General features: G+C 35.6%; 1 protein-coding gene across 4 annotated transcripts in view; it reads right to left on the minus strand.

Moving 5' to 3' along the window:
- The window catches only part of LOC752040 (ankyrin repeat domain-containing protein 12), an 84776-nt gene that overhangs the window by 22420 nt on the left and 48408 nt on the right, over positions 1-13948 (minus strand). Inside the window, exons 1-2 of one of the 4 annotated variants that reach the window (XM_030975149.1) lie at positions 9652-10015; positions 1923-2293 (exon numbers count right to left, since the gene is read on the minus strand). In XM_030975149.1, the coding sequence (XP_030831009.1) occupies positions 1923-1952 (30 nt within the window). In that variant the 5' untranslated portion in view covers positions 1953-2293; positions 9652-10015. Of the gene's footprint in view, positions 1-1922; positions 2294-9651; positions 10016-13948 lie in introns of those variants that run through there. The other 3 variants (XM_030975146.1, XM_030975148.1, XM_030975147.1) reach the window with 3 other exon arrangements.

Raw genomic sequence — 13948 nt, forward strand, 5'->3', positions numbered from 1 at the left:
CCAGTCTTTAATAAACTAAAAATGAAGTGGCAGAATAACAATGTACTTTACAGGAAGAAGAGGAATTGTTAGGGTTAATTTGAAATCCGATTACGATGAAAAATTATCTAATATTGTTAAAATTTATCTTAAAATCCATGATCGTACAAGAGAATTTTTAAAGTATGGAGTATATGTACACAACTATTTATAATGCGGTACCTTCTCTAACGAATATCGTCAGTCCTTCAAAAGTTCAGATATTCAGTAATATAGCAGAAAGATAAAATTGACTAGAAAAACATATTTTTGACCATAAAACTCAACTCACAGTGTGAAGTCTAGCATGGATAATGAGCCAATATGGAAAGTATTCATGATATTCACTTCAGACCCTTCATTACATGCACTGACTGATAGCGACAGGGTTTAACTTTGAGCCTGCAAAGTTAGCCAGTGGATTCAGCAAAGGCAAAGACCCTAATGAGCTTTTCTGAGAAAAGCGGATGGGCAAAGGGAGAGCAAACAGCGTGGTTTATTATCTCAGTGATCAATCCAAATGGTGAATGCTTTGCCTGAAATAGTCTATATTAGCAGGTGTGGCATAGATCCAATGGGTAATTACCAGCCAGCATTAAATAGGCCAGTCCTCATCAGCTCGAGTTTGCCAAATAACCCGCTATTTTAACTATCCTTCTTGTTAATTTGCTTCTTCATTAGCCCGAGGTTGCAATTAGCGGGATATTTAGTCAAGAAAATATCCGGTGATATCTTGGTCTTGTTTCCAAAATATCCCGCTATTTGGGAAATAGCAGGCTAATTTGCGCCCGTCCGAGCTAGTTTGTGATGAGCATCAGTCTAGTGAAGACCAATTTCAAGCTTGGGGATAATATCCCGAGTCTGATAATAGCGGATTACTTGGCAAACTCAAGCTGATGAGGGCAGGCCTAAAGAGATTTTCTGGAAAGATTACAGGAGAAAACAAAACCTACTCAACATCTTGTCCCCGTTTGAACTTAATTTTTTAAAATCTCACATTAAAGAAAACAAATATTGTATCTACAAAGGCAGTTAACTCATTTGCAGTAAGGTTGGTTGCTCCCCCCCCCCCCTCCTTCCCACCATAATTATCTCTGCAATAAAACTCTTTGTTATCACGTGTGTAGGCCTACTGATGTAATGTACCGGTATACAGGCGTATATATTTTTTTTCTTCAATACTATATTTCTTTTGTACATTCTATGTTTATAATATATTTTGTACATAGTATTATTCTAGTTGTAAACCAACCACTTCAGTCTGTGCTACATGTACTTGTCAGTTCCTATAGACCAATAAATAAATATATTAAATATTGACAGGTGAAACTTGAAATACACATCTGTGTACCGGTACTCATTGTACTGTACATGTATGTTCCTCTACTGATTAACAACAAACAGTAAATCCAATTAACTGTGCACACTTCATTGCGTATATTGATGGTTTCATTGAGAACAGTATCACATACAGTACATGTAAAATTAAACCAGAGACATGACATACATGTAGAGTGCTGCTTATAATTAAAAATTGTATGTACATTGTAACAGAAGCCAACAAGAAAGTTGTTATAAAACGTGTGAGGAAAACAGTTGCAAAATGTTATTTTTAGTGTACACTGTTCTACTGTGGACTATAGTTATTAAAAATCATTGTTTCGTGAATATGCACAAACACAATATAATTTTTTTTTTAAATGAATAATTAATTAGTCTTTAAGTTAAGACAAGCAAGTAATTCATCATCCATATTAAAATTATATTTCACTAACAAGATTGCACTTTTTATGGTGCCCTCGGTACATATCAATATCCGTACAATTTACACCAAAAACAAAAAACACAACCCAACTTGGGGAATGATAATGTGAATTAAAAACAACCGGAAAACATTGGCTTACCTTTTTATGAGGAGACGCTTTCTCCGCCATGCTGTCTTCCAATCCCGACACCGCATTTAAATCCACGGTGTGGTAGCGAGTCAGTTTGAAGCCGGGACGAACCGTGATGTGAAAATGACGACGACGACAACGGCAGAGTCTCCCCGCCCGTTGATAGCCAGCTAGCTAGTTAGCTAGCGAGCCAGCCCTCTAGCTATCGCGCTCCAGAGAGACACAGGGCCGGGCTGGCGCGAACAAGAGGCAACCGATGCTCGTTACACAAGATTTAATTCCAGATCGGCAAGAAGCAAGCATCCACATAAGATGAAGACGGGATAATCCAATGGGTTAGTTACACGGCTGATCTTGTCACAGGGTTCACATGAAGATCACTGCAGATTGGGAGAAAAGGAACGGAAGATTAACTGAAAGGTCACAGGATAATGTTCATTGTTCATTCTGCTGTGAACACACAGCACAACATCTGGAGCTCTTGGTGATTATGGTTCCTGAAAATCTAAAAGTACACCAAATTAGAAAACATAACTGACGGTACATGTATGGTGCATTAGCTCAATGATGACTTACATGTGGTCAAAATAAGTGCCATTACTAGACTTCGGTTGAAAATCACTAGGTAGGAGAATGAATGATTTCACATTATAAGAAACACACAGAGATATAAAAAAGGAAACAGATCGATTCCATTGCCACAATCTTGTGTTCCTTTGAATACATACCCCCCCCCCTTCTCTCTCCCTCTCTCTCTCTCTCTCTTTCTCTCTCTCTTACTTTTTCAGTTTTGGCTACCAAATTGGCATTGCTGGGATTTTAAAATATGTTGCAGCCATGCAAAGCATATTTTGACAAGGCACCATATGGATGCATTAATTCAATGTTTATGTAGGCCTATACATGCACAGAGCAAGTACATGTATAAACTAATAACAAAAGGCACATCTCTGTATCTGCCAATAATTCAACACCCTTCATTCCGTTTCTGCATCACCACTGTCGTGTACATGTAGGCATATATATCATACAAATGTTGTACATTATGCTAAAAGTGTGAAGTCTATACAAGTAGAAAAATGGGCGAAATTCAACTTCTCATAATATCCATAGATAGTTTTTTGAAGGTGGACTGGTTGAATTAGGGCCTTTGTTGAATATTTTTACCTCTACATTATATAAGTTTTAATATATGTCACATTCTCAAGAAACAGAAATCGAGACAAATCAGTTTTTCAAATACTTAAAAAAATAAGAAACTTGGTAAGGGTATGACGAATTTACAATGTAGTAGTTAACTGTATGTTACCAAATACACTAAAACTACATGCACTTTGCCATCGTCATTATAACTTGCACATGCAGGTTAATACATGTAATGTGAAACATTTGTACACATTTTCTGTTTCTATTTAAAAGTAGAACACAACACAACACATCAAGGCGAGAATTTTCAAGATTGTTATTTCCTACTTAACGACAGCAAAGAGGTAAATAACGGCAATAAACAGTGACATCTTACACCAGGACATGGCTAACTGCCAAGTATTCTGAATGTTTTGTTCCAAGTTGATGAGTAATATGAGATTATGTCACATTTCTGGATTGTTAGGATCAGGTTGAAATATACTTTGTTGGTGCTGTGGTTCAAATCTGTCCCAGCAATAAATCAGATACACCTGCAGTACAGGCAGGGCTACATACAGCCCAAATGGTGCACTATGCCAGATTGAGCTGACCTATCAATGACCTCCTGTAAGGGATGGTCTCAACATGTCAGTCATCAAGTATCCCATTCATTTCCACAATGTAGGGCTTTGAATGTAATAATCTAGGCTTATTTGTATTATTTGTGTGCACATCAAGAATGGAGTTTGAATTATTACATGTATGTGTCCATAAACAGATTTATAGGTAGGAAGTCTTCTCTTGTTCCTTGTCCTGTATTCACAAATGCACACCAACCAGTGTAGTAGGGCCTCCATATCTAATGCAGTAGTACTGGTACACATGCAGGCCCCCATATACATTGTACATGTAGAATACACGTAGGCCTGACTTGTTTGTGAGGGGAAGGCCGTTCATACATTGCAAGTCATAGGCTATAAAATTCATAGTTTTCTATTCATCGGTTTCCATTCTGAGATTGTCACTGGAACAGGAATTAAATAGAAATGGAGAATGTCTATCCCAAGCTATTATATGCTGAATTGGAAAGTAACATTAGGAAGGACAAACTTTAGATGGCTGCGGTCTAAACTAATTCACCGAGTCGACTATAGAGACTCATTTTCTCTTCCATTTTCCATGCAACTGCATTTTGTAGAACATATCGTCCCTATTTTCACGAAGTGACGGTAGTGAGGAAAATCGTAATGCAAATTGAATGTGATTTTCATTCACTACCGTCACTTCGTGAAAATAGGGATGATATTGTCAATTTATAAATGTTATTTATATACTGTACTAGGCCTATAGTTTAGATGAGGACAAATGTATTTCATTTTAAAGGAAATGTAATCTACATGTACATGTGATAGATATTGGCATACAAACCATTTTCTTTATTTACAAAAAATATTTTGGCACCAACACATGTATCTGCATTCTGCAATTCTCCTAATAATCCCTGTATGCTTGGTTTGCAGTGCGAGTCTTGCACCGGCATATTACATGTATGTCCTTTGGCAAGACATTAATCTACATTTGCCACTCTCCACCCGGGTGTTAAATGGGCACCCGCAGGAAGGGATTCCTTGAATGATGTGAGCACCGAAAAGGTGGCCTATCATAGCCAGGACAGCATTGGAACACCATGCGTGGTGGATATGTACACTATCAAAATATCCAATATCATTACCGGTATTATTGTAGCTTTTACAATTCAGGATTACCAGGGAGACACGAGTTTTCTTGTTCTCACAGTTGCACCCCTCTCCAAAAATACATTGGATAAAGCATGTATTATTATTATGTGATTACTGAATTTCAGTTGTCAAAATCCAATGCATAATCAATGATCATTGTTTGATTTTCCATACTGATCTAGGCCAGATAGATTGGGTGCATTCATGTACACCGAATTACAGTAAAGGCCTCTTTGTATTGCATAAGCCTATGCCCCCACTGGTGCAGTACAATCAAGTGCCAAAATCAATGAACAGAGACGAATGTTGACAGAACTATGGAGGGAAAAACAAACAGAGAGCTCCAGTATTTTGTTGCTCCGCCGTGGTCCTTTATTTGTCTTTCCCTCCCACACATCTCTTCTCTACTACTAATCAGAGTATGATTAATACAGGGACAGATTCTAAACAGTGAGAGAGATAATGAGTTTTTCTCGTGGGCTCTCCTTTATCTACAGTTTTTCTGTATGCAATCTATCTCGAAATAATGGTCACATGGGACATTTAATCAAAAATCAAAATGCATTTTCATTTCATCATTTTTGGAATTCATCAATACCTAGACACCATACATTTATTTATTGGCATTTTCTTCCCCTTGTGAAGTTACCCAATAATACTGTGAAATATAGTGCATTTACTATTCAAAGTTAATGCTCTGCAAATTAATATTCTCCTTTTTACAGAATAAGTATGCTGTATTCATTCCAATAAAAATGAAGTGAACAAATTTCTCAATTTCTCACTGCCTGAGGTAATTGCTTTTCTTCATCATTTACAAATTTGGCACTACATATTAAATTATGAAACTAATTAATTAAAAATTGAGATAGCATACGTAGCTAATCACATACACTGCAAATGTACAAGTAAAAAAATATGGCGTTGGCTTATTTGTACATGTATAATTTTGATTCCCTTTTTTCAGTTTGTTCACCTCCCCCCCCCCCCCCCCCTTTTTTCGCTTTATGACCTACAGACGTCATGAAAGGTCATAATTAAAAAAATAATATGCACTTATTACTTAAATTTAGAGCCAAATAATGACTTTCTTGAGCTTTTGATAATAAGAAATGCTTGCAACATTATGTAGGCAATGTACAGTACATTAAACTTGTATGGTTTCTTAGTTTCTTTCCTTGCAAAAAGTTGCAATCACATTTAAAAATGAAACAAATTTATAATATATACATGTAACATGAATGTACTTCAATTCATGAGAGAAGCCAGCATTAGATTGACCAGTCTTTGTAGAATTCCTTTGGAAAGGGACAAAGTGGACCATATGGTCCTATAAGTGTATAAGGGCGCGTTCATGCTTGATTTTGATGGCCAGAATCAGGCATCTGTTACGCGTTTAGTTTAAAACACGCTTGCGTTCATGCTCACTTTTGTAGAATCACCGAAAAACGGCGATCACGATCGCCGATCGTAAACTCACAAAAAGATGCGTTTACAATTTGTAAACGCGTTTAAATGGGGTCAACGCACTGACCTCTAGTGGGTCTACGTAGCATGCGCACACAGGTTTGCGAATCCAGCTGAAGGCCACCCAAGGAGAATTGCCTGGAGAAGTAAGCATGAACACTACATATATCGTGGAACTGCGATCACGATGAGCGTTTACGATGAGCGTTTCAGATCGCTCATTCTGCCTTCAAAATTTAAGCATGAACGCAGCCTAACTGCGATGAGAAAACAAGATTACAAGTTCGCAGCTCAGGTAATTGAGCTAGTTAATATGAAAAAAGTGCACAGACATTGTTCATGTTTCCCTTAACCCTCTTCATTCTGTCATGTTATTCACACAAGACAAAGGACTTCAGCAGAAATAGGATCTATATAGGATGGGTTATGTAACAGGTATTCAAACTTCTATCTCCTGGGGGATTGGAGGTGCACAAAAGATCTGGGAGCTTCTATAGAAATGCTTCCAATAGCACAATAATGAGTGTGCCCCTCCATTCATGTGCGTGACGAAGAAAGCCACTGTGGTGGGGATGACGTGGAAGACTTCCAAATCCGTAGTAATCATACCAGCAACAATGACTCAAGATTGGAGAAAATTACTAATTATCACTTGTACTGATGTTGGGGAAAAGTCATGTAGAGTAGATGTTCCAGAGAGTGACATCACATATGCCTACCATTAGCAATGAAGCCACTAATTAGGGGTGATAGTGAGCGCTAAAAAAAAAGGTCTTAGTGAGAGGCTTACAAGCAAGTCATGGAAAAACGACACCTCACCCACCTAATTTTAAAACAGATTTAAATTGATCCCAGGGACTGTCAATTTATTAAAGAAAATAATCATGATTGAAAAGAAAGAAAAAAATCAAGAAGAAAACAAAAATCAGGAAGAAAAAATGAGGAAAAAACACAATGGAAAACCAATTTAAATATGGATATTATCAGGCCTGACTAATAAATATTTCTGCTTACAAATTTAACTTGACCGACTTGAACACTTAAGGCATAGTACTGTAGATATATCCAAGGAAGTACTGGTACCTCCTCGATATATCACATCATTTTGTCATGACAATGTGCTAAGAAGAAAAATAGGCTTGATATATATATTTTAAATTTCCATGTAGGAAAAATGGCCTGAACCTCTATTATCTACATGTACAGTGTGTGTACATTTTCGAATATGAACATAAAGCAGTAACCGTATAATGAATTTATCATTCCAATATTGAATTTACCAACAACATAAGTTTGCACACAGGCAAAGACCAAGGAATTATGCTGTGGAGTTTAACTACTGCACATGTACTTGCCTACAAAATTCTGACAGAAAAACCCTTCAGATTGTTAACATGGTTATTGTTGAACATTATTCAGAATAGCTCAAAAAGCCAATAAATATATAATGAGAATTAAAACTAACAACAAAACAAAATTTTTTTTCAAAGGTACATCATTACAAATTCCTTACCTACCCCCCCCCCCCTCACCATCTCTTAAAAAAAAAAATCTTTTGTTATAAAAATGTCCTCAAATTTTCAAGACTAATTTTTGATTTGCATATTATTGCATTTGTTTCCCTCCTTCTTATTCTCCCTAACCTTGACATAGACTCTTAGAGCTCCATGTAAGTTAATAATATTGCTTCTTTTCCTTCTCATCTTCTGGTGGAAGTTGTGTAAAATGGTTCTTTCCTGCAGCTCGGAGATGAATCATTCCTCTGCAGCTAGCATGTGCGAGTTTGGAGTATTTAGAAACTTGACTTCCTGATTCAATCAGCAGAATCGGCTTAATCATACAAAACCTTTCATCACATATCCAAGACGGTACTTTTCCTTTTTCTTTTTTAAGGGTCTTCAAGCTTGCTACAGATAACAACAAATTATCCCATTTGCAGGGATGAAAAAGACCCATTTGTTTTGCTATGTTCAATTTGGTTTTAACACATAGTGAGGATTAAATGTGGAAAGGCAGGAGCTATTTTACTTGCAACAAAATCTAGTATTGACTGATATCCATGCTTTAGATCTTCACTTCAGATCGCCAAGTAAACAACATTGAATATCTAAAGCTATAAAATCCCTATAAAATGGTGATTAAAGTCTCTGTTTTATATAATAAAATTATTTAAAAATTGTTCCAAAAAAAACACTCACAAAATCAGACTAGTACATTGCTTCTCTCTTTCTCTCTCTCTCTCTCTCTCTCTCTCTCTCTCTCTCTCTCTCTCTCTCTGTATTTAAAGTGACATGTGAATATATGTAGGCTGACATACTGTGTATATGTGAAATTGCCACATACTTCAATTCAGTCTATCACATTTGAGTAATATCAACGCAGCAACAAGTGATTTTTTTTCTTCCAAGCAAAAGTAAAGTGTTTTTAGAATTACTTCATGAATTAAAATGGCAAGCAAAATCACTTTCAGTACCCCCCCCCCCCCCAACTAATACTAACAATACTGTGTGAATATGCATGCTAGTTATATTACATTCTCATAATAATATTTCTACCAATAAATATGCCAGAGAAAAAAGGTTGAAATTTATCCAATCAATCAATTCTCAAACAATCCTCAAAGTCAATTTGTCATATTAAGTGTGTATACAAAATAGGTGAAGTTCCTTGATTAAATCATTTACCGTAAATGATCAATAAAATTTCAGTTGCTACAAATTCAAAATCATTTTTGTAAGCATGGACGTGTTGATATCGAGTAATAAAACAAAGATTTGAGCTTCTCATAGTACAGTAAACAATTAATGGTTCTGATTAGGAAAAAATTTTTTTTGCAGCAATGGTAATACTGACATATGATGTAGTGGGCGACATCAAAATGAGATGAAATTTTAAAATAAAATACAAAAATTGAATATATTTGTACAGTGAAATAGAGCTTTCAAAACCTATCAAAATATACAATCATGATCTCTTCATAAGATTTACAAATGATGCAAATAAAATAAATAAAACAAATGTTGAATAACAAAGAAGCAAATAAATACATCATAGATGTAATGTGTAGATTCCAGATGGAAATTAAAAATTGATGAGCAAAAATAAATTCATTCCTGTAAATTAAATAGTGAATAATGCTAGTAACCATTCTCAAAGATAATGTAGGACAAACATGGAGTTAATCCATCCCTCATTTGAAATAAATCAATAAAACATGTTTATATTGATGGTAATAGAAAAAATATATAAAAAACAATTTAATCACAATCATCATCAAGACATGATCAAACATCAAATTTTATTTACAAAAAATTTAAGAAAATATGAGAACAAAGGCAATTCAATCATAAGGTGGTACAGTGTAATAGAGATGACCTCTACATTATTGTAATTAAATGTCTTACCTTTTTAGACACGCTGGTTTAGATGCTTTGAAATATTACCTCCCCTTGTTCCCTCTCTGCACATCACACCACATTTGAAATGAAGAGCAGAGACTGTTACTACCAATGCATGCACTGTGTGTGGTGAGAGAGAGCCTGAGAGTATCGCACACACACACAGACACAGAAAACACACACACTCACAGCACTGAGTCATTGGCAGTGTGCTTGTATTGCATGCAGTCTTTCCTTCGTTCATTCCAATGAGCTTCAGGCCTCTCTCTCTCTCTTTTTCCTGGCTAGCTAATAATAATCCGCACAACATGTGACCTATTCTACGCTGCTGTGTATATACCCCTCTGTACCAACCAGTGTGTCTTGCATCACTACACACAGTCAATACATTGCACTGACCTGACGAAGAGAAAAGATGGATAGAATAAAAGGAAGAAAGACAAAATGGGGGAAAAAAAACCAACTCCAGGAGAGATTCTCTATTATCATAATGACATACAGTTGTGTGTCTAGATTTGTGTGCAGGTGAATGGGTGTGTTTGTGAGGAAGATAGACAAAAAGAGGGAGAGATGGAGAGAAAAGATAGACCCATAGAGCTAGAGACAGAAAGCCTTTTGTTGTTGACAAAACCACAATCTTTTGTTCCCTCAGATAAAGGACTTGGGGGACTTCGGACTTTGTAGATGAGATCAATTGTCATCAAAAGATATAAATGAGATAGGGCATGCTGTTACAGTGTGAGTAAAATGCTGCAGGGATGTTTTGTTCTATTCAAGAAGGATGATGATATTACTTACATGATGCAATGATTATAAGAGTTTAAAAAGAAGTTTGACTTCTGGTAAAGATGACAATTGAAATCGTAAACTTTCTAATAATATTAGTGTGTTTTTTATTCGGGAAAATATAATAAAAAAATAAAACTGTAAAGGATTGCTCTCCATATGCTCTCATATCACTAGTATTCATAATATGCACTAGTATCTTTATACTTTGAAAGCGGTTACTTATGTAAATGTTCTTTCATCATTTTGAAAATTCTACTCAATGTTTGATATTACGCAGGTCGATCCACGACGACAAAGAAAAAGAATGGTGAATGGTGATCTATGAACTATATTTAAAATGAGAGGTTGAAAGGGTACCGGTTTCAACGTCAGAGACAATCAAATAATTATACCAGCACAAATCAAAGGTTCAGTCCTAATCTACCAGAACAAATGAATGTTAAATAGTATTAAAACAACATGGTGTACCTTGAGTCAATATAGGCCAGTAATCAGGCCTACATATTTCAAAGCAACCATTGATCATTGATCTACAAGTCAAGAATAAAAACATTTCCACGTACAAACAACTGTAGAATGGCAATTTATGAGGGGGAAATCTCTGAAACATAAATATTATGTGCAATATAGACCCTAAATGTAATACAAATATACATGTAGGCCTACCTGTAATTATTTGGTTATATGTGCCATCAAAAAGTAAGCTTACAGAACCATAATATATTTGGATATTTGGATGTAAGTTTAAGAAAAAGAGAGAAAGATAATCTGATTAAATGTTGTTGCACTCAATGTAAGCATATTATAAGACTGCAGCGTGCAGCACAGTCTAAGTGCAGGTAGACTGTTGTCTGTAGTGTAGCCTGTACTGTAGGCCAATATGCACACGTTATGTCAGTGGCTAACAACTGTCAGCCATATTGGCAATGTTTCTAATGATTGAGAATTTGTTCTTCGAATACAGCTGAACAATTACAACTCATATCTTGGTATTAATGACTAATTCATGCTTTATTTTTCATCTGTGTGTCACCTATAAGTCTGGCAATCGATCTTGGTGAGGGAAAATAATTTCAAATGTGCTTTAAAAATAAAATACAATCCCGAAAGGGCCTGGTTGCAAATTCCTTACTAATGAATTATTAATACCTCAATAATGAATTATTAATACCTCATGGATTTTATGCAAGGTGGCCATTGTGGTAACAGTAACATAATTAATGAACACCTAAATTCAAATACACCATCATGGCACGAATGCGCTATTATAGGCCTACAAAAACCTAGGCAATGTAAATGTTGTACCGGTATACTGTTATCAGAAAAAATAAAAACGTGTCATTTCCCCCTCTTCAAATTATGTAGGCTATTAACCATTAGCAGGAATACATTATTATATTTAATGGACATGGGGGTTTCCCTGATTATATTTTCATATCAGCCATAAATTTATTAACACAGTGATCATGATGACCTATCTCCCTAATTCTCATCCACAATGGACCGCCTTTTAATTAAAACCGAACATATATTTTATCCAATGCGGATATCTGACAAAATCGTGACACACCTTCTAAAAGTTCTATTTCATCATTATTGTATATTGCAACACCACCGTGACAACAGCCATTACAGCAACAAAAACACCACTTTGCATGTACATCATAATATACCCTGTACATGGTCTGTGCAGTATTCATATCTCACACAACAACAGAATATTTATATGCAAGTGCATGCAGAAAGAAGGCTGTGTGGTGAATTTGCTTATTTAGCTTTAGGGCATGCTGTAACCTCCTACATGTCAGGCCTCTCAGAATTATAAATCCTCCCTGTGCCCCCCTACTGGCAAGAGGCCATGTATGCTCTACAAGGAATGCGGATATCTGGAAAAGCGCTGCGTGTACAGGTTAGGTTATCGAGCTAGACAGGCAGGGCCATGGCATCAGGTTTTCTCTCCCAAGATTTTTTTCTCTCCCTCTCCCTCTCTCTCTCTCTTTCATACTTTATATCCAGCCAAGTATGGGATTTAAAGGGAATCAAGATACAAACCACATTCTCAATTTGAACCTGAAATATGAAGGTACATGCCTACACTCATATCATGAGGCGATTTTTGTTGTTGTTGTAGATGTGAGGTTCATAACGACAAGCAAATATATAGTTCTCTAAGAATTATCACACATCAAAAGAAAGACTGTTCTGCTCATGACTGATGAAAAGGAAGTCTTCAATGAAATGTTTTCATGAAAGACATGTACTTATAATTCATAAGATTTCTGAGAAACATGTAATTAAAGCCAAAGTGTATGGCTAACGGGCAGACAGTGTAGCTGATTTGTCCTAAAATAGAATAGGATTAGACTTACAATCTTTGGTACGTTTCAGAGAAATACTTAACATACTTGACTAGAAACCAATATAAATGCTTCCAAGGCCACAGAACTGTACTATTCAGAATATGACCTTAGCTAAATCTGTGTGAGCATTTGATAAAGATACCTTTTTTTATAATGAGACAGAACAATAAAGGGGTATTTCCAGTTTCAGTTTCTGTCACTGCATGTAATGTAAGCCTATTACAACCCTGTGATTGATAGCCATCAAGAAAAGAAACATCTTGGTAGAATCGCTCAAATAATTTAATCTTTTACTTCAATATTTCTATGCTAGATGTTTCATGAGATATTGGAAAATGCTAAAATGTCACTTGACAAACATAAACAACATTGAGAATCTATTATTGTGCTTGTCTCAAGAAAGAAATATGGAGAGATAGAGTTGTAGACAACTTGTATGTTCAACAGCTTTTCGCATAAATCTGAATACATTGTGGCACATTTACTACATCAAAGTCATAGCAAGCAATGACTATACATATCTGACCTTCTTTCTATAACACAATAAGCAGATCAAAACTATTGTGAAAATATCTAAAATCATCAAGGATTAATAAATGTACCCGGTAGATAACGTCATTTCTTTTTTAAACTTATGACAACTTAAAAAAAAAACCTTGAATGATATATTTTCAAAAACCAAAGAAGTGTCCTTTGTAGGTAGAAATATATGCATAGTTTTACATTGAAGGTCTACCATCTGTACGTGACCTATTGCGGGAATACTTCTTCATATGTTGCACTCAAGGCCTTTCACACAAAGCAAATTATATAAAACACATACAACTAACATATAACAAAGGGGAAGAAATATGATACTATAGGCTGCAGAATGATTAAGCCTATAGATCTGTAGTAGTGGAAAGAGTGTATGGTAGGTGTTTTCAATTCTAATAATTTACAACATTTAAATGACAAATTAACCATATTTCTTTATCAAGTTATCATACAAAACGTGTGTAGTCTTTCAGCGAACATTATCCGGTGGGGAATAGGAAATGCCCCAAGTAACAGAACATTTGAGAAAGTATTACTGCACCTTCATTCAAACTTGCATAGCAATCAATTCCAAATTGTGGGGGCATATGGGAATGTGATGCAAGAAAAGTGATGCC

Source organism: Strongylocentrotus purpuratus, unplaced genomic scaffold, assembly GCF_000002235.5.
Source record: "Strongylocentrotus purpuratus isolate Spur 01 unplaced genomic scaffold, Spur_5.0 spur5_scaffold_8, whole genome shotgun sequence".
Taxonomy (NCBI): Eukaryota; Metazoa; Echinodermata; class Echinoidea; order Camarodonta; family Strongylocentrotidae; genus Strongylocentrotus; species Strongylocentrotus purpuratus.